The 26,054-nt window shown below is 42.1% G+C and overlaps 2 protein-coding genes across 4 annotated transcripts in view; both read right to left on the bottom strand.

The window, feature by feature from the left end:
- Positions 1 to 10,056: 10,056 nt before the first annotated feature.
- On the bottom strand, positions 10,057 to 11,880 carry FUT4 (fucosyltransferase 4; the record flags this gene model as incomplete). Its single annotated transcript, XM_080640893.1, has 1 exon — positions 10,057 to 11,880. The coding sequence occupies exon 1, from the start codon at positions 11,248 to 11,250 to the stop codon at positions 10,057 to 10,059; it is 1,194 nt and encodes a 397-aa protein (XP_080497019.1). The 5' UTR covers positions 11,251 to 11,880.
- A 12,418-nt stretch (positions 11,881 to 24,298) lies between these two features.
- Positions 24,299 to 26,054, bottom strand: part of ANKRD49 (ankyrin repeat domain 49) — a gene marked incomplete at its 5' end in the record, with an annotated part of 46,368 nt that continues 44,612 nt past the window's right edge. For 2 of the 3 annotated variants that reach the window (XM_080688630.1, XM_080688632.1), the window contains one exon: positions 24,381 to 24,672. In XM_080688630.1, coding sequence (XP_080544756.1) covers positions 24,668 to 24,672 — 5 coding nt within the window. In that variant the 3' untranslated portion in view covers positions 24,381 to 24,667. Of the gene's footprint in view, positions 24,673 to 26,054 lie in introns of all 3 variants that reach the window. The other variant, XM_080688631.1, reaches the window with a different exon arrangement.

Below are 26,054 nucleotides of genomic sequence, written 5' to 3' on the forward strand. Positions count from 1 at the left end.
GAGTTTAGACTGTAGACTAATATACTTAATAAATAAAGCAAGATATTATAACCATAATCCCAAGAGAATGCAAATGGAATTTCAAGCAGAATGGCAGGTTGCTAAAGTTGGTGTCTAAATAATTGTGGTTTATGGTATATGCTACATGCATATAGAATTACTAGGCAATAAAGGGCCTTAATAAATTTTTCAAGAGGGAACAGAGTAGAGTATGACTAATTTCCAAGAATGCTATATAATACTTTTGATTCTCTTATTATATAACAATTTTTAAAAGTTTAGAATTTTATTAGCCATTTCAGAGTACTACTGGTCTTTGTTTTCAAATAGAATGAGGCAGAGATAATAGTAAAGACATTTTTTTTCCTTCAATGGGAATGTATCTGTTAAGACTAGGGGAAAGAATAAATACAATGCAGAAAAGTATAAAAAGGAAGGAGAAAATTGATTATTTTAAAATCTGCGTGTTGTTTTTTTTTAATTTCAGAGAGAGGAAGGGAGAGGAAGAGAAGGATAGAAACCCAATGATGAGAGAGAATCATTGATTGGCTGCCTCCTACACACTCCCACTGGGGATCGAACCCACAACCCAGGCATGTGTCAAGTGGCACAGTTCAAGATATAAACTTAAATAACCAAATTCTTACCATATGGGTTCAGTGATGACTTTCATTGCTGTTTACCTAAAGGAGTTAAAACTTCCCACACATAAACCTGCACATGGATGTTTATAGCTGCTTTATTCATAACTGCCCAAACTTGGAAGCAACCAAGATTTCCTTCAGTAGGTAAATGGATAAATAAACTGTGGTATATCCAGATAATGGAATATTATTCAGTGCTAAAAAGAAATGAATTATCAAGCCATGAAAAGACATGGAGAAGCATTGCATGCATACTTACTAAGTGAACGAAGCCAATCTGAAAAGGCTTCATACAGCATGATTCCAACTATAAGACTGTCTGGAAAAGACAAAATTATGGATAGAGTAAAAAGATCTGTGGTTGCCAGGGGTTGGGGCTGGGAGGAATGAATACATGGAACTCAAGGGCAGTGAAACTATAACTGTGAAAACATGTTATTATACATTTGTCCAAACCATAAAATGTACAACACTAAGAATGGCCCCCAGTGTAAACCTTATAAACTTTGGATGATTATGATGTGTCGATGTAGTGAATATACCATGCTGGTGGGGGATATAGATAATGCAGTAGGCTATGCACATGTGAGGGCAGGGTATATATGGGAAATCTCTGTACCTTCCTCTCAACCAATGTTGCTGTGAATCTGAAACTGCTCTAAAATATAAAGTCTAATATATATATGATAAAGAATTTGTATGCAGAATATAAAGATTTAATGGAATACTCTTCATCAATAAAAAGGAACTACTGCCTGACCAGTGTGACTCAGTGGTTGAGCATCAAACCATGAACCAAGAGGTCACTGGTTCAATTCCCAGTCAGGGCACGTGCCTGGGTTTGGGGCTCAATCCCTGATAGGGGCCATGCAGGAGGCCAACCTATGTTTCTCATTCTCATCGACGTTTCTATCTCTCTATACCTCTCCCTTCCTCTCTCTCTGAAATCAATAAAAACATTTTAGAGGAAAAAGAAAAAAGGAACCACTGATACATGCAACAATACTGAAGACTCTCCAATGGATTAAGAAAAAGAAGCCAGATTAAAAGGTTACATACTGCCCTAGCCAGTTTGGCTCAGTATGTAGAGTGTCAGCCTGTGGACTCAAGGGTCCCAGGTTCGATTCCAGTCAAGGGCACATGTCTGGGTTGCAAGCTCAGTCCCCAGTAGGGGTTGTGCGGGAGGCAGCTGATCAATGATTCCCTCTCATCATTGATATTTCTATCTCTTTCTTCCTCTCCCTTCCTCTCTGAAATCAATAAAAAAATATATATTTTAAAAAGTTACATACTACTCAGTTTCATTTATGACATTTTAGAAAAAGCAAAGTACAACCATAGAAGAGATCAACGGTTGTCAAGAGAAGGATGTAGTGGGAGCTGTTCCCAAAGAGGCATGAGGAAAATTTGGAAGATGATAGAAGTTGACCACAAGACCTGCTTCCTGGATCCTGAAATGGCACAGTGCGGCACAACTGAAATGCCTGAAGGGAATTAATTGAACTAACTAAACTTCATTAGGCTTCAGGAATGCAAATGGAACATGGTGAACTGAACACCTGAGACTTCTGGCTACTCAAAAGCCTGTAGAAAGAAGAAGCACTGGCCAAGGCCATGTCTCCTCTTGGGATTTATCCTTGGCAAAGCCAACTAACTCCTTCAATGGTTCCCCTTTTAGGAAACACTCCAAAATTCTTAGCCTTATTTTCAAGGCTCTTCCTGATCAGATCTTGATCTCCTTTCCATAATCACCTCTTACCCTTCTTACCTCCCATTCCTGTCTCCAGCACACCCTTGTCTTCTGGTCCAATTCCTCTAACCCAAGCATGTCAAACTTGTGAGGCGGGCGGCGAGTTTGACATGCTTGCTGAGTCTAACCTATCATATTCTCTCACACGCATGAGCTTTTGCTCATGCTAGTTCTTCCCAATACATATCTCTTGTACTCACCTCTTAAGGGTACGTGGTAACTTCTCTTCATATTTAAAAACTCAAGATTTACACAGACATTCCTCTAGATCAGGAATATCTTCCCTAATTTCCACTCACTCTTGACACCCTAGTTGAGTTAGACACCCCTCATCTATGCTCCCATTGCACTCCAGACAATGTTATGCCATGATGCTAATCAAGGCACTTGAAAGTCATTGCTTCATTAGTCTGTCTGCTAGTTCTAGACTGCAGTCTTCATGAGGGCAGGGACCATGTTTTTCACCTCATGTCCCCAGAATCTAGCAAAATACCTATTGTGTGTTAATGTCTATAATAATAAAAGGGTAATATGCTAATTAGACCAGACATCTTCTGGACATCATTCCAGACATCCTTCCTGACGAAGCTGGAGTCAGAGGGAAGCCAGCCCAGGTCCCGGGTGCCTGCAGGCAGCCCAAGGGAAGCAAGTGCCGCGGGAAGCCAGTGCCGGCAGCCAAGGGAAGGAAGGCCTACTCTTGCACAAATTTTCATGCATCAGGCCTCTAGTCTATATATATAAAAGGCTAATATGCAAAGTGTCCCTGTGGGAGTTTGACCAGGAGTTCTATCACTTGCTATGATGTGCGCTGACCACCAGGGGGTGGCATGAAACAAAGGAAGGCTCCAGCCAGCAGCTGGAAGGCCCCGATTGGCCCTGATCGCTGGCCAGGCCTCAGGACTCTACCGATGCATGAATTTTGTGCACCGGGCCTCTAGTATATTATAAAATGAATGAATGACTGGCCTAGCTGGGTGTGGTTCAGCAGTTGAGCATCAATCTAAGAACCAAGAGGTCACCAATTCAATTCCCAGTCAGGGCATATGCCCAGGTTGCAGGCTCGATCCCAAGTAGGGGGCATGCAGGAGGCAGCTGTATGATGATTCTCTCTCATCATTGATGTTTCTATCTCCCTCTTCCTCTCCCTCCCTCTCTGAAATATCAAAGAAGGAGGCTTGATAAAATCATTAGATAAGACTCATTTTTATCTAACAGTATTTCTGTTTGATCACTAAGATGATTGTGCTTATTTGTATTTCAGATTAAGTTTCATGTAATGAAACAGAGATTTTGAAAATGTTTACCAAACATTATGAGAACAGAAAAATCATAGGTGTCCCTAGTTGCTAGGAGAGAAAAATCCCTCTAGAGATTAGTCATTTTGAAGATGATGCTAATAATGATGTTTATTTTTAACTGTGGAATTAGTGAAAATAAATAATCAGATCGATAAGTATTGAGACCAGAGGCTGGCACACATGTACCTTTTGGAAAGAACATTAAGAAGACTTAGTTTGTGATGAAGGATTTCTAGTCCTGACATGTAATCCCTCTGGCCCTTCTGAGGCTCCTATTGAGTTTGCTTTATTTTCCCCTTAAATTCTGTGATTCTGCATATGATCTTTCTATGATATGTCTTTATTACAACAACACTTATGTGTTGGGATTATCTGTCACCATGTCTGTTTCTCCCACTAGAATATACACTTTTTGAGTGCTGAGTCCTCACCTTAGTGTTATTTACATCCCAAGTCCTTGCACATCCCTAGTCCTGGGCGTAGCAGGCAAACAGTATTTGTGTTGTTGAGTAGTCCATTTCTCCCCTTTTAAAAGTAATTCAGATTAAAATTTTAGCACTTGTGTTAAATAGGGCATTATTTTTTAGTATATTTAGGTAAGATTCAGTAATTAAAAAAAAACATTAATTTGAAGATCTCAAAATTAGATTCTTTACAACTTAACTGGTTTTTACAATAGAATTCCACATAAAACTCTGAAGTGTATCAAATGTACTGAGTCTTTTGACTTTCTTCAAAGAGTCAATTTGTGATTATGCCTATATAAAAAAAGAAATTTCTCTGAGAGTGGATATTAAGTACAGTTAAGTATGCCCATTGGGAATGTTTTAAAAACAGCAATGAATGTGATTTTTCCAAGGTGAAAAATAAGCATTCATCAGAGTTCAAGACTCTGTTGTAAAAAAAAAAAAAAAAGAATCTGTTGTAATGAATCAAGAGATAGTTTTATATTTCTGCTGAAATGTTACTTTATTCCTTGTTAAGTTCCTAACTTTCCCCGTCAGTAAGTTCAAACTTCCTGATTTCATTCTCTATTTGCCACCAGATGCTGCGTTTCAAGTTGGAACACAGGCTTCTTTTTAGAAAAGTGGCATTGAATGGAGGCTCTGACCCCACTCCCTCATTCTCTGAGCATATGTTCCTCTTTTATCCTACCTCCTTCATTGCCTTACCCTTATCTTCCCTCTCCTTTATAATCGCATTTTCTCTTCGAACACTTTACTCATTTCCTTCTTCCTCTTCACTCCCCATCTATATTCACCATCTGTTCTACTTTATAGTACATTTTTGTTTTCCCTCATTCACTACTGATTCTTCTTTACTTGTCTCTCCTCCCCTCAAATGGCCGTCATCGTTTTTCAAAATCTGTAGTGAAATGAGCATGTCAGTGGCGGTGTGTGTTGGAGGAGGGAAAGCAGAGGAAATATTCAGTGTTTTTTCCAATTTCATATTTCCCCTTTTCAATAATTTGAGCACCAGCTGTTAAGAAAGATACCTTTGCCAACTATCACGTTCCCAGACTTTATTCCACCTCTTTAAAAAATGGCATTTTTTAAATTTAGTGAACCGGAGCTAGAGAGAGGGCATCTGAGCACTTAGTAAATAAGATGGAATGAGAGAAAGGAGTCTACTACTTACGCCCTTGGAGAGATGAGCAAGAAAGACAATAGGACCAGGTACAACTCAGAGGAGGCAAAGCCTTTGCATTTCAGTTACCCACCTAGAACCAATGAACTTATAGAAAACCCTTTGACCAAGTAAATAGCACCTTAGTGCCTGGGAATACGCATTATAAACAGACTCGTTTTTCATTTCATTACTTTAATTATTTTGTCAAAATAACCTGAACACGTATACAGAAATTATTGATTTGTTATAAGAATGTGTAGCATAAAAGTCCCTGAGACACATCCAAGAATGACTTGAAATGGATTCAATGCAATTATTCACCAGACTAATTACCAAGGACCTGGCTCCCTTCCCTGCCATCTAAAGCGTGTGACACTACATCAGTGTCCCTCTCTGGTGCCTGGTTTTCTGCCAGTTTACGGCTGCTGCGTAGTAAGTCATTTCCAGACTGTAAGGAAGGCACGTGGGGAGGTGGATTAGTTCTTAACGCCCCAAGATGTCAGTTAGTAGAATGATGGCAAGAGAACTAGAGGTCCCAAGAGAAGATTTTGTACAACCCTCTCATTTTGCAGTTCAAGTGACAGAGGCTCCAAGCGGTTGTGACTTGCACAAGCAAGGCTGGTTCTGCCACTACTAAATGCCCTCGTGACATCACAGCTATCTTCCAGGTGCTTCCTATGTGTGACACACTGTACTGAGTACTGTAAGTTCTTATCTAATTCTCCCAGCACCTCTGTAAGTTACATATGCTTACCCTCAATTAGATATGAAAATATCAAAACACAGAAAGCTTAAATAATTTGTCCAATATAAGACAACTAGAGGACCAATGCATGAAATTTGTGCAAGGGTAGGCTTTCCCACGGCTGCCAGCACCAGCTTCCCTCTGGTACCCGGGACCCATGCTTCCCTCCGGCCCTGGCTTCATCAGGAAGGACGTCTGGAATGACATCCGGTCTAATTAGCACATTACCCTTTTATTATTATAGATTGGCAAATCCTGCAAAGCTGGCCTAGGAACCAGGGAATATCTGCCTCTAAAATTTTTAAGTTACAATTCCTAAGTCCATTCTAAGAAGCCCCCATCAGGTAGGTTCTCAAATCCCTTCTATCTCTAAAAGTCTAGAACAGAGCTGACAAACTGACTGCGGCCAAATCCTGGCACCCCATTTGTTTATGTATTGACAACGGCTGCTTGTGCACTATCATGGGAGGTGACACTGCATGTCCTGCAAAGCCTGAAATATTCACTCTCGGGCCCTTTATAGAAAAAGTATGCCAACTCCTCCTCTAGAGCCTTGAAAATGTAGAGCATCCTGTAACTGTACAGCAACTTACAATGTACAAAGCACCCTGGCATGCATCATCACATTTAGTCCTTGTTTTGTAGGGGCATTCCTGCATTATAAAGGAGGAAGCCAAAACTCAGAGAGTTTATTTAGGGGTAGAATGTGGCAGAACCGCTTACCCAGGTTCTGGCTCCAAATTGCAAGCTCTTTCCATGAAGCCTCTCTCTCTCTAAATTACCGCCAGGGAAGGGCTTGGACACTGGGAAGGATCTGTGAATACTGAACGTCAGTCAGACTGTCTTTCCTGAGGCAAATTCATTCCAGATGCACTCATGAAATTAGAGTCATCAAGTGCTAAAAATACTCAGTTTGTAATAAGTTATAAAGAAAAGTTTATGTGTTAAAGGAAGGGCATGGCAATCATAGGAAAGATATTTTGAAATCTATATGATGCATTTATATACATTTTATATTAGTGCTTGTGAAATTTTAAGCTGCTCAATTTAGAATATGAAAAATAAAATACCATAAAATGGACAATTGCCACATTTGTCTTGCTCTTTGATGAGATTAGCCTTTTAAAATATTCTTCATTTCACACCCCAAATTTTCAAATAAATAATAAGGTAATTATAGCGTCCTCATGCTAAATATTCAATATGTGGTTACTTTTAAATGGACAATAGTAAGAAGAGCATTAGTAAAATAATATTTACTTACATAACTCAACAAAAACAACTTTTTTTTTTTCTCAAAGAAAGCATAGGTGGTCTGCAAATTCAACGTCAGTCTACTAGTAAATGGCAAAGATTTTTGAAATAATAGGCTTAGCTTTAGGAATTCATTTGAAATACATGATAGGAGGTCCCTTTTTATTTCATATAGATTTAATTTTAAACATGTAAATAAATATGGAGGCACTCTGAAACCACTGCAGGGAAAGAAGGAAAAAAAATATATATTTTCCTCACCAATTGAGTAACCACCTTTAAACCTATTTTATTTCCTGACATGCTCACAATGAGCTGTTAAGTGTTTTCTTCCCACATTTTACTGATAAGGGAGCTGAGGTTCAGGGTTATTACTAATTTGCCCAAGGTCACACTGCTGGAATTCAACTCTAAGCCGGGTTACCCTCAAAACCTAAACTCTTTCCCACTGCCTCATGTAGATTCCTAATAACACCAAGATCACTGGCCAGTATCTCGTAAATATTCATTTTAAAAATAGAATTTTTCCTTTTTCTTTGTTGGACAGTTAATACTTTGTAATTATAATTCTGCCCAGGCCATAATATTTTAAATAGGAAGTCTTACCCATGGACTTTAATTTCCCTTTTTAAGGATAAAGAGAATTGAAGCACGTTTTAGATTTTAGTGATTTTTTAAGTGAGTCTACAACAAATGCAGAGATAAAATTTTATGATTCAACTAATTGTAATAGTCAAATGCAAAATAATTATTCACAGCAGAACCATGTGTAAATCTAATTAATCTTGGACCCTACCCACAATAATTAGTCACTGAGGGTACTTATTATAATAAATCAAGAAACAAACTATTATTTCAGGCTGTAAGTCAACTGGCTTTCTAATAATTCACTTATAGTCTATGTTACTAAGGATATCGCTTTAAACAAATAGGTTCTGCCAGTTGATTTATCAAAGTTCACTGATTACTTGTTGGCAGTGGTAGATTGTAAGAGCCTTTAAAAGAGGAACCTTGCCTTACATATTTTTGTTTTTCCTGTGGTACCCCAAGCCCAGTGTTTGGCACAGAGTAAGGCACATGATAACACCTATCGAATATACTGCTCAAACAACTTTTAAAGTCAATGCATATATTTTCAAAGTTGGTCCCATGGCACAGTCTCAAGGGCATTAGAAATGTGAGGATATATGTACCACTATGCAGACTAGGAGGGGAACTTACTGGCCCCAAGGTGAATTGCAGTTTAGCCTTTAACAAAAGACAAAGTTGATCACAGACACGTTTAGTTCCATTCCCTGGCAACGAAACATTTAACAAAAAACTGACAGATCGAAACAAACACTGCCATTAACAGACACCATGAAACTTTTTTCCTTTTGCATGATTCCACAATGCAGTACAATCTTTCACTGTTCTGCTGACAGGTAATGCCAGCATCCCTGGAGGAATGATGAAATTCCAGTTTAAATTTCAGGTCCAAGAAAGACACAAAATAAGTAATTTTGTGGAAAATGACACTGTGGCTTCCTTCTCTTCTGTCTTGTAAACACAGTCTGGTTTTCTGGAAAGTGGGGAGAAGAAAGTTGCTTCCACTTTATTTTCACATCTGTAATTTTAATATGCTTTTTAAAAACAATCCAGGTTATAGAAAAACATAGACATAGAGAAGAAATTAGTTAGGGATGATTATTCACATTGTAAAGGGATTCTCCATAAGGTTGTATTAAATACTGAACTCCCCCTGGGGCAGTGAATTTGGGATGTGATTGATAAGCAGCTTTTGGGCCCTGTTGGAGTGGCTTAGTTGGTTGAAGTGTTGTGGGTACACCAAAGGGTTGTGGGTTTGATTCCCGGTCAGAGCACATACCTGGCAGTTTTGCTTTGATCCTTGGGTTTTGGTTTGATCCCCAGTTGGGGTGAGTGTGGAGGCAACCAATGGATGTTTTACTCTCTCCCTTCCTCTCTCTAAAATCTGTAATAATAATAATAATAATAGTAATAGTAATAAACATATCTTCAGGTGAGGATTTAAAAAAGAAGGAAAGCAGCTCTTCAAGAACACATTTGTGTAAAGAGAGGTACACTTATATATTCACCTTAACTCTTCTCCAAGGACAGTCCAGCATCTTGTTTCCATTCATTGGCAGGGGAACAAACAGTACTTGTTAAGAAACAGTCAACGGATTCTTGGATGACCCTCCTCACCTTTCACAGGAGCTGAGGCTTTGAGGAATTCAACCAACAAAGAGAAAGACTTCCTTGTGGCCACAGCCACAGTCCTTCCACTATCCCACAACAAGGATCTTTCTAAAACCAGGGGTTTGCTGCACCTTAGTCCAATGAAACGCAAAACGAGCAGCAGTGTGTATGACATTTGGACTCAGCACAGGCCACAAATATGACCTGTGGCAGACGAGGAAACTCAGAGCAACTGTCTCAATGGCTTCTTGTAGTTAAGCTATTTCTTCACCTCTGCACTGGTTAATTACAAGGGGAGGAAGGGCCCCTTCAGTCCTGAACACTGATGCCCATCAATAGCAGAGAGAGCCCAACTCCTACTCGCGCAAAAAAAACGTAAAGAACTGAACCGGGATCCTACCCACCCAGCCTTTGTGCTGAATAACATTGGCAAATCACCTTTTTCCCATAAGCAAAACCTTCATCCCAGGATTCGGCATTCAAGGAAATGCACAGCAAAGGATCAAAAAGCTGATGACTTGACCTCCCTGGGTGGCTTCACCGCTCAAACCAGCGAGCCAAGTTGCGTTTGCTTTGGGGCCGGTCGCCAGCCCTCTGCACTGCCTGGCAGGCCCGGCACCAAGGCTCGTCCCAGAAAGAGGTGATGTGCACGGCATAGCTCCGGCGCCAATGGAAGTAACGGCGGTAGACAGCTGGGTTTCGGTCCAGGAAGAGCAGGTAGGCGGCCAGGGAGGAGGCACTAGGGAAGTCGTCCACGTGGATGAAGGCACCGCGGGGCACAAAGCGCTCATAATTGGCACGGTCAGGGCCCAGCACCACCGGCACGGTCCCAGCCAACAACGAGTTGCGCCAGAGTTTCTCCGTGATATAGTCCAGATGCTGCGAGTTCTCAAAGGCCAGGTAGAACTTGTAACGGGCCACCGTGTGCAGAAGCCCAATGTCAGGCACCGGCCGCCGGGTCCCACCCTTGCCGAACACGTCCACGGACACGTGCTGGCTCAGCTGGTGGTAGTAGCGCACCCGGGCCTGGCGCTCGTCCCAGTTGCTCACCACCCAGGCCACCAGCCCCCGTTTCCGGGACAGCGGGGGTACCAAGCCTGGGGGCTGGTCGCTGGGATGGGTCCTGGGGTAGAGGTAGCCATAAGGCACAAAGACGTCCGAGTCGGCCCGATAGGACAGCGTCCAGTTGAAGAGGTTACCTTCCAGGCTTCGCAGTCCCGGGGAGTGGGAGGGCGACTCGAAGTTCATCCACACCCAGCGCTGGCCCGGGGGCCTGTGGCCCGAGATGTGCAGGGCTTCCTCCTCCTCGTTCAATACCCGCAGCCCCAGCTCCTCCGCCGAGCGCACGCGGACGCCCCAGGGCGGTGGCCAGTCCAGGGGTCCCTTCACGAGGTCTCGGTGGTGGAAAAGCACAGCCTGGGCTTCCCCGTAGGCGGCACGGTCCGTGAGCAGGCGGCAGCCGCTGATGTTGAAGCGCAGCCAGCAGTCGGGGGGCGGCCTCGTGGCACTGTGGCGCCCCGCGAAGGGCTCCCACCACAGCAGCACGCCCACCGGCCGCGGCGGGGCGTGGGAGGCCCAGGGCAGCGGCGGCAGCTGTCCCCAGCAGGCGTAGGCGGCCAGAGCTGTGCACAGCAGGCCAGTGGCCGCCAGCGCCGAGGCGGTCCGCGGCAGCCCCCGCACTCCGCGCCGCCCGCGCCGCGCGCAGCCCGCGGGGCCCCACGGCACCCCCATGGCGCGCGCAGACAGAGCCGCCGCGGGCCGCGTGTCCGCAGGCGTGGAGCAGCGGCGCCCGCTCTCATACTGCCGCTGCGGTTCCAGCCGTCGTTGACGCTCGCCACCGGCCCTCAACCCGGAGAGGGCGGTCCCGGATCCCAAGGTCCGCAGATCCTGCTCCCCTCCCCGCAACTGCCCGCGGGGCGCGCCGCCAGGGCGAGGTGAGCGAGCGCGGCAGGCCAGCCGGGCGCCGCCCCGTCCCTCCCCTCCGCGGCGCCCCCAGCCCGACCGGCCCGGCCAGGCCCCGGGCGTTTCCTGCTGCACCTCCACCCATTCCCTTCCCCCTCCATTGCTCCCGGACTCCCGGCTGCACCCCGCAGGCTCATCACCCGTTACTCCGGATCCTGTCCCCCGGGGTCCCAGGCCTTTCAGCGCCAGCCCTGCACACCGCTCCAGCCTTGCGCCCGGCCCGCCCGGATCTTCCAGATCCGCCCCAGCGCTCAACCTTTGTGGCCCGAACCCGCGCCTTCGAGTGAGGACCCGGCTCACGCCTCGGTGTGCGCAAGGGACAAGAGACTCTCCAAAAGTCGCTACGGCGCGAGGGCGGGCGCAGGTACAGCGGGAAGGCGAGCCTGGGATGCCGAGCCTCCTGGCTGAACGGAAGATCAGAGTCCACTTCCTTCCTCACGGCTCCGCTGTGGCCAGCGACGCCTGCCGGAGAGAGCGATCCCGGGAGTCGTCGGTGACCCTGACCTTGTGACCCACTGAGACAGGCCAGTGTCTTGCAGAGGTTTTGCATTTAGTGAAACCAAGTTTTAAGGTTAAACCCTACGGTCGTAAGAACCGCCCCCCCCCCCCCCCCCCCCTTGCCTACTGCCCCAGCAGCGGGTAGAGAAGAATAAAAGGTTTCCTGAACAATTGAAACGTTCTCTCCTTTGCTCCCCCACCTAACACTTCATACTGCCCAGCTCACAGCATTCTTTGTACTAGGGCTAGGGGGTTAGGAGGACGCATTAAACCAAAGGTAAAGATAAGATGCTGGAGGCCTTTGTTCTCAGGGAGCTACCTGCCTATTCAGTGAGGTAAATGAATGTACATCACCATTAATTTTACTAAGCACTAAAGAAACAATTCCCGCATTTAAGATTATGAAAAACGCTCTGGACTATAAAAGGATGACTAAGATAAATATTATATCACCAAGCACACTGTCCTGATCAGGTTTATTCATAAGGCAACAATCCAGGCATCGACTTCTACAGTCACTTGAAGGAAACTTGCTCCTATGGCTTGAATGTGAATTTCTGGGTTTTAGCCTTTTATGTAATTAAACGTTTATTCAGCAAAATTCTAAATAGTCTGTGGGTGAGCTGTTGACTTAAGGAGAGGAGGCAGTTTGGAGAAAACTTTTAGTAGATCACAGCTGTGCATCGGTGATGGCCCAGCCCAGTGCCATATAAGTTACAGAATGTTAGGGGGAGAAAAAGACTTTCTGGGAATGGGGCCAACCTGTCAGATGTTTTTAATGTTATGCATACAGAAAATAAACTTGGGTTTGCTGTGTGGATGTTTTTGTGAAGAACTTTTTCATTAAAAATCAAGTCAAGCCTTGGCCAGTGTGGCTCAGTTGGCTGGGCATCCTCCCATGCACGGAAGGGTTTCAGGTTCGATTCCCAGTCAGAGCACATGCCAGAGTTGTGGGCTCGATCTTTGGTGCGGGGTGTGCAGGAGGCAGCTGATCCATGTTTCACTCTCACGCTAATGTTTCTCTCCCCCTCTCTCTTCCTCTCTCTCTAAAAATCTAAAAAAAAAAAAAAAAAAAAAAAATCAACTCCAGATTGTAAATGCTTCTATAAAAAATGGTTTCAGGTGGCCCTGCCTGCTGGCCTGCAGTAACTATTTGGGAGCTGTTGTGAAGTGCTCTGACTACTAGTATACCCATTAGCCTAGTAACACTTTCTTCTACACTAACACCTTTTATAATGTTTCTATATATTTTTTATTTCATAGAATCATTTTCAAGCTATTTAAAAGCAAATTGTCATTGAAACCAGGAACTTCAGTGATTCTCTACTGTTATTTTTAATTAAAAACAAAAAGCTATAAATGCATAAATAACCTTTTTCAACCAAATGAAGGAAAGGACATATTGGCTTTTCTTTTTATGCAATTCATTAATCTACATTTACGCACCTTCCTTCCCTACTGTAGTTAAGTAAGACATCATAGATAGATTTGTGTCTGGTGCATGGTAGGTAGGCATTTGGTAATGTTAACCTACTTGCTTGCTTCCTCCCCCTACTCCATGTTTTCCCTTACGTTCTCCAGATATTACAATTAAACCAGCAGAATGGCTCAGGTCTCATGAATATCAATTTCCATTGTGTTCACTTACCTTGGTTGGGTGCAAGACCAAAAACTGCCCTTACTTTAGTCTTATCTTGGTGTGTGGGGGTGGGGTAGGGGACGATACCTAGCAGGAAGCTATGGCTGGGTCAGTGGAAACCAGTCATGACTTCTCTACAAACTAGTCATGCACCACATAAGGACATTTCAGTCAATGACATTGTATATACTAGTATGGCAGTGGTCCCATAAGGTTATAACAGCTGAAAAATTCCTATTGCTTAGTGACATTGTAGCTATCATAAGGTCATATAGCACAATGCATTACCTTTGTGGTGATACTGGTGTAAACAAACCTACTGCACCACCAGTTATATAAAAGTACTAGAGGCCCAGTGCACGAAATTTGTGCACTGGGGGGGGGGGGGGGAGGAAATCCCTCAGCCTGGCCTGTGCCCTCTCACAGTCCGGATCCCTCAAGGGATGTCCATCTGCTGGACCTAAGCCGGCAGTCAGACATCTCTCTCGCAGTCCAGGGCTCTCGCAGTCCGGGACCCCTCGATCCTTACTGCCCGCCTGCAGTGGAGGTGGGAGAGGCTCCCACCACCACCACTGTGCTCTCCAGCCTTGAGCCTGGCTTCTGGCTGAGTGGCTCTCCCCCTGTGGGAGCACACTGACCACCAGGGGGCAGCTCCTTCATTGAGCATCTGCCCCCTGGTGGTCAGTGCACATCATAGCAACTGGTCATTCCGCCATTCTGTATATTTGCATATTAGGGTTTTATTATATAGGATAGCACACGCAATCATGAGCAGTACATAATACTTGATAATGATAATAAATGATTATGTTACTAGTGTATGTATTTTCCATTTGATACTTTTTATTATTTCTGAGTGTACTGTTTCTATTATTTTTTTTAATGTTTGTTGTAAATAGTGTGCGGTGTTACATGGGCAGCAGCCTCACCCATCTCATCTTTACCTTGTCTCCTGAGCGTGTCATTTCTTTTGTGTTTGATTTAATCTCATGTTGTTTTGTACAGAAACATGCTGTACAGGCTTATAGCCTAGATTACAGTGGTCGGCAAACTGCGGCTCTGTTGACTAATGAGTTTGCGGACTACTGGGATAGGGGCTTAATCACAAGGAACAACAACAGCCTGTAATTATTGGAATCGAGAGTCTAGGTCAGTGGTCGGCAAACTCATTAGTCAACAGAGCGGCAAACTGCGGCTCGCAAACCGCATGTGGCTTGCGAACCGCAGTTTGCCAACCATAGACTATACTGGCTAGGTTTGTGTAAGTACACAAGATGTACTTTCTCTTAAGATGTTCGCACAAGGACAAAATCATGTAAGGGGCACATGACTGTACTGACTGAAGATCATACATGTTGATTTATTCACAGGGCAATGGTTTATTCTTATTTAAAATGAATGGAGGTGAGGAGGATAAGGGAGGAAAGGTGTTATGGGAAAGTAACAATGCCAGGTGTTCTTATTTATTCATTAACCAACTGGGAAACTGGGATGAAAACCACTACTTCTACCTTCAAGAATCTATAAGAGAAACAGACCAGGGAGAGGGAAGGGATCATGGAAGACTTCGAGAAGATGGCTCCAGGAATAATTAGGAAAGATTGAAATGGGGGAGGAAGAGGGCTGAAGTGTTCATCTTAAAGGGAGCAGCATATGCAAAGGCCAGGCAGTGAGGACTAGGACAGTAGATTAGGAATTACTAGGGTTCTGTTTGGCCAAGGAGATAGAGTTTTATGCTGTGGAAAAACCTTGAAAGATTTTAACAAAGCAAGGGAGCAAGGCAGAGATCAGTATTTTTAAAGGCTTATTTATGAGGGAAGGTGATATATGGAAGGGGACAGGAGGTGGGCTTCTGGTGTGCTGACCATGTTTATTGATATAGGCACTGGTTAATGGGTGTGTTTGCTTGGGGAAATTCATCAAGCTACGTGCTTACATAGTACAATATATATGTTATACTTTAGTAAAATGCTTTTAAGAAAAACCATTCTGTTGTTAGTAAAGGATGAATTGGGTATTAGGGAACCAGGATAAGAGTAGAAATAAATGCAGTTGCTGTTATGTAGATGTGAAACAAAAAGCTGCCTGAACTAAGATACTAGTTGTGAGAATAAGAAAGAAAATTAAAGGAGAATAGGACATTAGGAATCCCTTCCTCCAGTAAGCCTTTTTGGATGCCATATGCACATATCCATATCCAAGGTAGGCTACAGGCCCCTCCTGTGTGCTCCCACATATGCATCTTTCTGTTTCAATCATAACTCCATCCTGTGCACAGATCTAGGTATCCCGTAGTATTCATCACCTCAGTGAATACTTACTGAATTAATGAGTGCTCTTAATATCTTACTGAAATTACCTTTCAGTATCTGTGCTCCCTCTAGAATGTGGGTAGGTATTGGGAGAAACTGGCTATGTGAATGACTTGCTGTGACATTAAGAAGCCCCTTAAGCCAGTGATCGGCAAACCGCTTGCGAGCCACATGCGGCTCGCGAGCCGCGGTGAGCCGCGGTTTGCCTCTCTGTTGACTAATGAGTTTGCCGACCACAGGACTAGACTAAATGTTACCGTGTAGTTGGAAGCTGTGAGGATTAGGCAATTGTGGTATATTGTGTGCAAAGAGGTAAAGGGTAGTATATGACAGTGATCGGCAAACTCATTAGTCAACAGAGCGGCAAACTGTGGCTCGCGAGCCGCGGTTTGCCGACCACTGTCTTAAGCTTTCAGTGTAAAATGCTACACGTGTACTAATCAGAACCCTGGTGACAGGCATCACATACTCGGTCAAATTAGGCTGCCTCTCACTGACCCAACCTGGATCAAGAGCTCATTCCCAGTCAAGGGCATGTACCTTGGTTGCGGGCACATCCCCAGTAGGGGGTGTGCAGGAGGCAGCCACTGCAATCAAGGGACATCTTTTGGAGCTACAGAGTGGAATCAGCCCCATCTAAATCTCAAGGCCTAACAATGGGAGGGAGGGTAGTTCTCCAAAGGAAAATATACTGTTACCTGAAGAAGAGGTAGGCGTGCAAAAACAACATAGCCTGTGTAAATTATTATTATTCTAAACTAGAGGCCCGATGCACGAAATTCACGTGAGGGGCTCGGCTCTTGCAGCCATGGCAGCTGCCCTTGGCCCACAGCCCCGGCTTCATCTGGAAGGTCATTCGGCTGTCCAGTCTAATTAGCATAGTATGCTTTTATTATTATAGATGAACTCTAAATCACCTGAGAACTGTAAACATTCTATGATTCTTTTTAACTTGGTAACAATCAACACACGATTCTTTGTGTACTGAAAAGGCCTCTTAGCTTCCACAAAATGTTACACAGAAAAACTAGCTTTCAGTGGCAACCTGAGGACAACGAGGTCAGGTATAAAGGAGGGCTTTTGGAACCTGAGGATTGATAAAGCAGAAGAGAGGAGAGCTTCAGACATCAAGGCTCATTTTTTCAAGATGAATGAGTAATCACTCACAACGTGTCCAAGAATGACCTATTCAGTTCCAAAATGTAATATAGGACACGATTCTCTGGGGGCAAGAACCAGGCCAACTGTGGTTCCTAACAGCCTAACGCGTTCTTTGTTCCTCCCCAGGGGAATGGTTCGTTTTAAGCCTGTCCTGGTGCTCCTCACCAGAGACATTTGGTGTTTTCTAAGAAAGCCCCCAGACACACTCCAAGTGCTTAGGGTCTTCTCCGCAGCACCCAGCTCTGTCAGCCTGGGCTCCAAGAAGCTACCCTCAAGTGGTTGCTAATTTTGATTGGACCTGAGATTTCTGTGACTTAATATTGACCTGAAAAGTATACTTTAAATTTTGTTGTTGTTTTTCTTGAAGAAAGAAAAGAGCAATTCAGAGTCTCTCCCAGTATGATGTACTTCCTGGGAAATGAGGAACAACCAGTGAGCAGGTGTGGTCAGAAAGGTTAATCCATATGCAAAGAGGTAGGGATTGTTTCCTTAGGAAGATCAGTATGGAAATGATTGTTAAAAATGATCAAGGCCCTAACTGGTTTGGCTCAGTGGATAGAGCGTCGGACTGCAGACTGAAGGGTCCCAGGTTCGATTCTGGTCAAGGGCATGTACCTTGGTTGCGGGCACATCCCCAGTAGGGGGTGTGCAGGAGGCAGCTGATCGATGTTTCTCTCTCATCGATGTTTCTAACTCTCTATCCCTCTCCCTTCCTCTCTGTAAAAAAATCAATAAAATATATTTTTAAAAAAAGATCAAGAATTGCGTAAGTTCAACAACACAATTGTTATTGCCCCGTTAAATCCTTCATAGAAAAATCCTTGTTTTCCTAAGTGCAAAGAACATACTGCTTATAAAAGACATTGTTATGAATAGTTAATATGAGAATGTACTATATTTATTGTAGGGTTTTAGTCTTTTGTACATTCAAGTTTTTCCTGTACACTTACTTGACTGAACAGGTAATGCAAGAATTTTGGATGTTCAGAAAAATGTATGTAATGAAATTTTGACCAAACTCAGATATGTTTGTATGATATTTTAAATATTAGGGTGTTTACCTCTGAATTCTTGTTAAAATACTCTAAAATACAGATTTTCAGTCACATGTAAAAATTATAGAAATCATGACTCACACAAAAGAAAATTATTTTTTATTTTTTTAAGAAAATTATTTTGACAGTGAAGTGAACATGTTAATATCACACAGTGCAATATGTGTGATCTAAGTGTAGGGTAAAAGTGGCCTTTCCAAATCCTCTTCAGGTTCACCAGTACTATCCTCTTACCCCCACCCCAAAACTACTTGGGTCCTCAGTCAAGTGAGCACAAATCCTGCACGGTCAGAAACTTCAACTTATTGGATCTGAGCCCACTCTGGCACCCACCCTATGTCAGTACTTAAGTGTGGCCACACTCCACGCAACCAGACCCTGACTCAAGGAGGCAGCCCAACTCTCTGAAGATGGAGGAAGGATCTTGACGACTTTCTCTTCCCCCTGTCCTGACCCACTTTTCACACAGAACCAGAGCACAAAAGAAAATGGAGGGAAAATGCATTTTCCCCAGAAGTCAGGTAATTCTGCCCTGACTAGCAAATTCCCCCAAACAACCAATCAGACCACAACAGTGGGGACCGAGTTCCATCACACTCATTCCTGTGACTCTTCCCTTAAGAGGGGTCTGAGGGAATTGAAATATTAGGAAATACTTGTTAGATTAAAGTAAACAAAATTAATGACCTATAAATGATTTTGGAAAACTGTGGAAATGCATGTTGCTCATATAGCAAGAAAAAAAAATTCTGAAGAAGTAGGACAGCCAAATTTATCATTCTAGGTTAAGCTTATTGTAGTTGAATACACCACAGCCCAGAAATCTTACATGATGCATGAAGGTGAAATCGCATTGAAAATGCTGGTTATAACAGGATTCTTTCCAACAGCTCCACAAAGAACCTTTGGTCTGTATTTACCCTTGGTGATGTTTATGGCAACTCACAAACATAAGGTCTTGGAGAGAAAGGGAAGGACAGGTGAGTGAATAAACACTGCCCATCTAACTGCATCGCAGGAGCTGCTGCTGTCCTGTGCTTTGCATAAAGAGGAGATTTCTTTCTTAAGTGAGCTCCTGTTCAAAGACTAAATTCCCTGGGTCATCCAAGACAGCAGGGAAATGGCAGCAACTCTTTAAATCAGAGACATTCGATGTGAATGACAGAGGGAGACACTGTCTGACCACCCATTCACAGAGCCCACCGCTCCTCACTCCCACCACCGAACAGCTCTCATGGCTCTTCGGCTCCCCTGAAGCTCCCCTGGGCACATGTCCCAGTCCACAGGGTAAGAAAGAGCAATGAGGATTGTTGTTAGAGTTTGATAGGATGACCCCAGGGCTGGCTGCGTTCCTTTGAAAAATAAAATACTTTCGTTTCCCGCCCCCCACCCCCCCACCCCCCGCTCCTTTACTTTGATATACTGTGGACTGAGAATTGTCCTGCAATGACATTTGCAGGACTACATTAGAGTCAGACCTTGTTTGAGCTTATAAACCCACAAAAGTATAACTTCACGCAATAACGTTTATTGAATGCCGATCATGTGCCAGGCACATGAGGGACAGCTGAACAAACAGACGGACATTTCTGCCATTGTGGGATAGCTAACTACCACACTCAGCCCACCCATTTGAATTATAGCTTTAGAGCAATTCCAGACCTGAAGAATCCAAAGATTGACATGAGACGCTATGATGTGTTAGGCCAGCATACCATTTCTTAAAGCACCATTTTCCTTTTTTTAAAAAAAAAAAAATATATATATATATATATATATTTTTATTGATTTCAGAGAGGAATGGAGAGGGAGAGTGAGAAAGAAACATCAATGATGAGAGAGAGTCATTGATTGGTTGCCTCCTACACCCCTACACTGGGGATTGAGCCTGCAACCCAGGCATGTGCCCCGACCAGGATTCAAACCCTGACCTTCTGGTTCATAGGCTGACGCTCAACCACTGAGCCACGCTGGCCAGGCCTGAAGCACCATTTCCTTGATTGCCTTGTCACTCTGTCCTTTGTCACTTCCACATTGATCGTGTCATTGTCAGAGTAGAAAGCTTTCTCAGACCTCTATCTACCTTTATACCTTTCTCTTGTCCATTTACGATTAGGTAGGCAAGCTTTGTCAGATTGCCAATGAAATTTTTCAAATTAAAGGGACGAAGTTTCTGTTGGTGGAGAGGGGTAGACATGAGCCTCTCCCCGCCAGTTTCCACTGTCTTCCTTTCAGTTATAGAGATGTGGAATTATACACCAGAAGGAAGCCATTTAGCCCACACACGTGCTCCAAGCAAGCACTATAATTAAGTCAGATAAAATTAAAGGCAGTTGGGTGTATTAGGAAGAATTCTTTTGATTGTAATTATAGTGACTTACTGGAGGCAGCTTTAGACAAAAAAAAAAAAAAATAGGTGGGAGGGGGCAAAATTTACTACCATTCTAAGTGGCATCATCTATTGTATAGACACCAGAAAAAATAAGGGTTGGTTACTTAACATATGTTTTTTCCATTTACCATCAAAAAGGCATCTGAAAGGTAAGAATATAAAGACTGAAAATAACTGAGACATGGTAAGAAATAAATTTTGGTATTTTGATGAATAAACAGCATATTATAGTATGATTTGTATTCGACCTTCCTCCTTTAATATAAGCTTTGTCCCATGCCTTTAAATGCACATTGAAAACATGACTTTATCATGGTTTCACCATGTCACACATGCACAAAAATCTGTAGTTGCCTCTGGTTGGAATTCTCTCTGAAAATAGGCACACCTTGGACCATACCCTATATAAAGAAAACCACCAGTCAACAGCCCTGCTCATGCACACAGTTTTAGTAGCTATTTTAGCCCCTTACTTATTCTTTTTATTTTATTTTGGTGTAGAAAGAACACTTAACATGAGATCTAACCTCTTAACAGATTTTTAGGTGTGTGATACAGTATTGTTACTTGTAGGTACAATGTTGTACAGCCGATCTCTAGAGTGTACTCATCTTGTGTGTAACGGTTGATCAGTAACTCCCCTGTTATGCCTTATCCCATCCCTGGCAACCACCATCCTATTCTTTGCTCCTATGAGTTTATTTTAGATACCTTATATAGGTGGAATCATATGGTATTTGTTCTCCTGTGACTGGCTTATTTCACTTCGTATAATGTTGTCCATGTCTATCCATGTTCACCTCCAATTTCCTGTCCCGTGTGTGTGTGTGTGTGTGTGTGTGTGTGTGTGTGTGTGTTTTAGACAGGTGTGTGAATCTGGCTGAAACATTCTGGGAACTCAGGAGATTGGGGCTCTTAAATAGACAAGGTAGACTCTCAACCTATTTTAATTCAAAGTCCTTCTGGTTTATTTCTTCTGGGGTATAAACATGCAGGCTTCTATCAGGATTAAAGAGAGAGTCATCTGAGCTATGAGAAAAATCTAAGGGGTTTTCTATTTGTTGAATGGGAAGAAGGAGGTGGAAATATTTCTTAAAATACCAAGTTCAGAAAAATTGGACACAAAATGAATGCCCATCAGTAGGAACAAGGTTAAGAAAATTTTGGTACTGTCATACCGGGACATACTATAGAGCCTATAAAATCATGATTTAGACAAACATATATTACATAGGAAATGGTCATAATGTACGACTAAGTGAAAAAATGCAGGCTATAAAGTATGTATAATGTGATAGTATTTTTTTTACAAACCTCCCCATTGTATGATTTCTATCTCTAAATATTTTAGTTGTAAGATAAAGGTTATGTTTATAAGAGAAACCAAGGGGTAGATTTCTTCAAAAGACTAAAGAGTTGCCTCTTCAGAAAAACTGTGTCCCTTTTATGCAGCTAAATAGTCTTCCCAACCATTTAGGCTTTTTACTTTCTACTTCTAATCCTTTTATCTGTGGCTCACAGATACTTCTGCCATGATTAGTTGGTCAAATGAAGAAGTGGGGTGCAAGCCCTATGACACTAAGTTACCCAGTATGCTATAGCAACTATCTCTGGCACACACTGAGGACATTCAAGGATTACTGGGGCCTGGAGCATATAACATGAAGAATGAAAGTGAGCAAGTTGCAAACAGCTTTACAAGAAAAAAAAGCATTTTTGTTTCATTCCTGAACTCAAAAGGAATGCTTCTATTGTATATCATCAAGTGTAAAAATGGCTGTTGGTTTAAGATTACTATAGATTTTTATCATTTTCAAGAGGTGTCCTTATAACCCTGGTTTTCAAAGAATTTTTATTTTTTTTAAATGCTTACTAAATTAAAAACTCAAAAAAAAGATCCATCAGATATAGTAATTTTTAGAACCATCCTCTACATTTGTTGTTTAGATGGTTTCAGTTATTTATTACTATAAATAATCCTGGCATGGATAACCCTGTACATGAATCCAGTTAGGAAGATGTGCAATGGGGCAATGAAGAACAGAATTTAACCACAAAAGGAACCAGGGCCCCAAAGTGGAAAAAGGACGGATACCCTAGCAAGGAAACAGAAATCAGTCCTCAGTGGAGCACTCAGTCCAAGCAGCAAGTCTGAGAATGAATGGGGCTTGGGAAGGGATCTAGGATGGGGATTGGGGGAGGGGGCAGAGCTTGATTATTGGGCAGTAGTAAAGTGGAAGAGAGGAAGGAAATCCCTCAGCAAGTTTGTAAAGTCACACTGGGAGCTCAAGTGCAAACAGGACATCATTTCTAATGGGTGAATAATATTCTCCAACCACTGCACTTTTTCTATGTCATCCTAACATACATGCAAAAAGGTTGAGGATAAGAAGTTTTAGAAGATTAAGATCTTTAGATTAGTAATGCTTTACCCCAACTCCAGGTCATTTTTGGTGTTATATTTCTTGACTAACTTAAGGTGCAATCTCTCCAATTTTAGCCACTGGCCCCAAACACTGTTATTGAAGTAGCCAGTGATGCGAGAGTTCCGTAAACATGGTGGTGGCTGGAATTGGCTTACACGTAGGATCTCTGCTAGTGTGTATTAGCTAAATGGAAATTTTTATATTAAATCTGGAGAAGTTTGGACCTTGACTCAAGAGCTTATTGACTGTGTCACAGTGTAAATATTTTTAAGTAGGGAAGGGACATAACCAGTCAACAATCTTTGTTTACCTGACTTGATTTATTACATTAAAACTGAGAAATAGACTAGAGAACTGTAAACTGGAGGAAATTTTTAAAGGTGAGCTTAGCCTAGAGAGAAAGGAGAATGAAAGGTGTGTTGTAACCAGAATACTAGGGCGGGGGGAAGAGGGTGGAATCCTTTTTTGGGAGATGGTGGTGGTAATTAAATCACAACAGTTACATATAAAATGAAAAATCCCAAAAACCCAAATATAAAAAAAAAAATAGATTAATAAGTGCAAAATTTAGTACAAACATATAAAGATTTTAATATAATTATTTAGAGCTAAATTATAATGAATGGGAAATTATATGATGTTATGTTAAAAGGGATAATAGCCCTGGCCGGGTAGCTCAGTTGTTAGAGTATAATAATTCCTATATACCAAGGTTGCAGGTTCGGTCCTGGTCAGGTCACATAAAGAGTCACCAGTGAATGCATGGATGGGTGGAACAACAAATGAATGTTTCCTCTCTTTCCCTCTCTCTCTTTTTCTCTCCCACCTTCCTTTCTTTCTCTAACATTAATAAATAAATAAAAATTTAAAAGAGATAAGAAATATAAATAGTATGCAATGTGATTTCAAACATGTAAACTAAAACATATTCATAGGAAAAAAGAATTAAAATGTTAAAATGTATCAACATGCTATCAATGGCTGTTTCTGGGAAGTGAATTACAGATTTTTTTCCCTTTATTTTCCAATTTCTTTAATCTACATATATATATTATTTTTGACAACTGGGGGTGGGGCAAGAAGATTGGATCGTCCCCCTTCTTTTAACCTCTTTTTAACCCAGTAGTATTAGTAAAATATTTTTTTTAATCTCTCCATAAGCTTTCTGGCTGCTTACTATTTAGTGGACAAATTCTAGAAAAATGAAGGGCTCTACCAAGGCTAGCACTAAAACGACCGTTTCTGAGCCAGAGACTTTTCATCTGTGTTACTCATTTACTAACCTGTACAGGTGTAGCTGGATAGATGTTTTGTTTTGTTTGTTTGTTTTTAATGGATGAACATAATGATATCCTAGTGAAAGATTTAGGTTTATGTTTACTTGAAGTGAAGACAATAAATATGCCTTTGTTTTATCATGCTTTACATATTTAATAAAATAATCTGAATTAAAAGCCCAATGTATCCCAACTGTGACAACTGAAAATAAGTATATTTTCCTTCATTGTTTTCAGGTGCTTAGTAAGCTTTACCAATAGTCTGTGATAACTTTGGCTTAATTTATAGATAGAGTTAATACCAATAATAGAATTTATAGACATTTTTTTACACATCTTAAACTGTGAAACAAGCTTGGGGTTTCTTCTCTGTTTTTCAGACATTAGGAGAAAGAGGTTTCTTCTCAATGGAAAAATGTATTCTTCTTATCCTAAAGTAAAGAAAAATGTGAATAAGTAAGTACGTTTTCACTCTGGGGAAACGCCCTTTAGTCCCAACCCCACTTTAATCTAAATTTGATTTGTCCCCAAATGTACTTCATTTCGTAGAGCAGAATGTAAAAGCCACAACCACATGACCCAAGTATCCGAGAAACCACTCCTCCTCCCATGGGAGCTCGTTAGAAGCACAGAATGTCAGATCCCTGGCCAGACCTACTGCATCCGAATCTGAATTCTAATAAGAGACCCATGTGATCTGTAGGCACATTGAAGCTTGAGAAGCACTGGGCTAGACAACTTCTTTTTTTTAAAAATATATTTTATTGATTTTTTACAGAGAGGAAGGGAGAGGGATGGAGAGTTAGAAACATCGATGAGAGAGAAACATCGATCAGCTGCCTCCTACACACCCCCTACTGGGGATGTGCCCACAACCAAGGTATATGTCCTTGACTGGAATTGAACCTGGGACCCTTGAGTCCACAGGCTGACTCTATCCACTGAGCCAAACCAGTTAGGGCAAGACAACTTCTTGTTGTTTGCACACGCCACAGACTGAGAAGGCAACTGATCAAAGAAAATAAATGAAACTTGTGAGGATGATGAAAGTGAAACTTCTGTTTGCAGTCTCTAACAGAAATGTGTTTTAGAGCTACAAATGGATGATCATAATTCTAAATTTAAATTTTAAATAATGTGCATGAAATATTGGAAAAGTCATAGTTGCAATGATTGTGTTGTTCATGAGAAAGAGGAAAGAAGTCCAAGTGAATAAAAAAAAAAGATGATAAGTGAGAACTGATTGGACTATCTAAGTGAGTACATTTTATAGAAGTTCCTGGAAATATTGTAACCCATGGAAAACCTCTCTTTGAAAGCATTAGTTCCAAGGTGTTTGTAAGATACACGAAACTTTTCATGATTCACACACTAGTCAATAGGTTCCCTTGCTTTTCCCTCTGTTATCTGCATTCTGTTTAATTTAGCAGTCTCAGGTGATGGAAAACCCTATATTTATGTGGAGGGGGAGATGTGAGTTAACAGCAAGAACATTCTGAACATATAGCATGCATTCATCACACTCATGCCAGTTCATCATACATTGGTCATTCTTGTGACAAAACGTGATTGAGCACTTAGCCTGCCAGGCCCAGGGCTAAGTTCTAGATACACAGTGGTGAGTCAAAGAGACACAGTTCCTGCCTTCATGGGCTTCTGATAGTGTATGAATTACTACTGATCAAATTTTGAAAGTTACCTGTAGATTTTGTTCATCCATGCTATTTCTGTGCCTTGTACCTATCTACCTTTTTTCATTGATAATGAGAAATGTTTAATTCTTATTTATTGGTCTGAATCATATTGACTGATC

Source organism: Plecotus auritus, assembly GCF_963455305.1.
Source record: "Plecotus auritus genome assembly, chromosome: 9".
Taxonomy (NCBI): Eukaryota; Metazoa; Chordata; class Mammalia; order Chiroptera; family Vespertilionidae; genus Plecotus; species Plecotus auritus.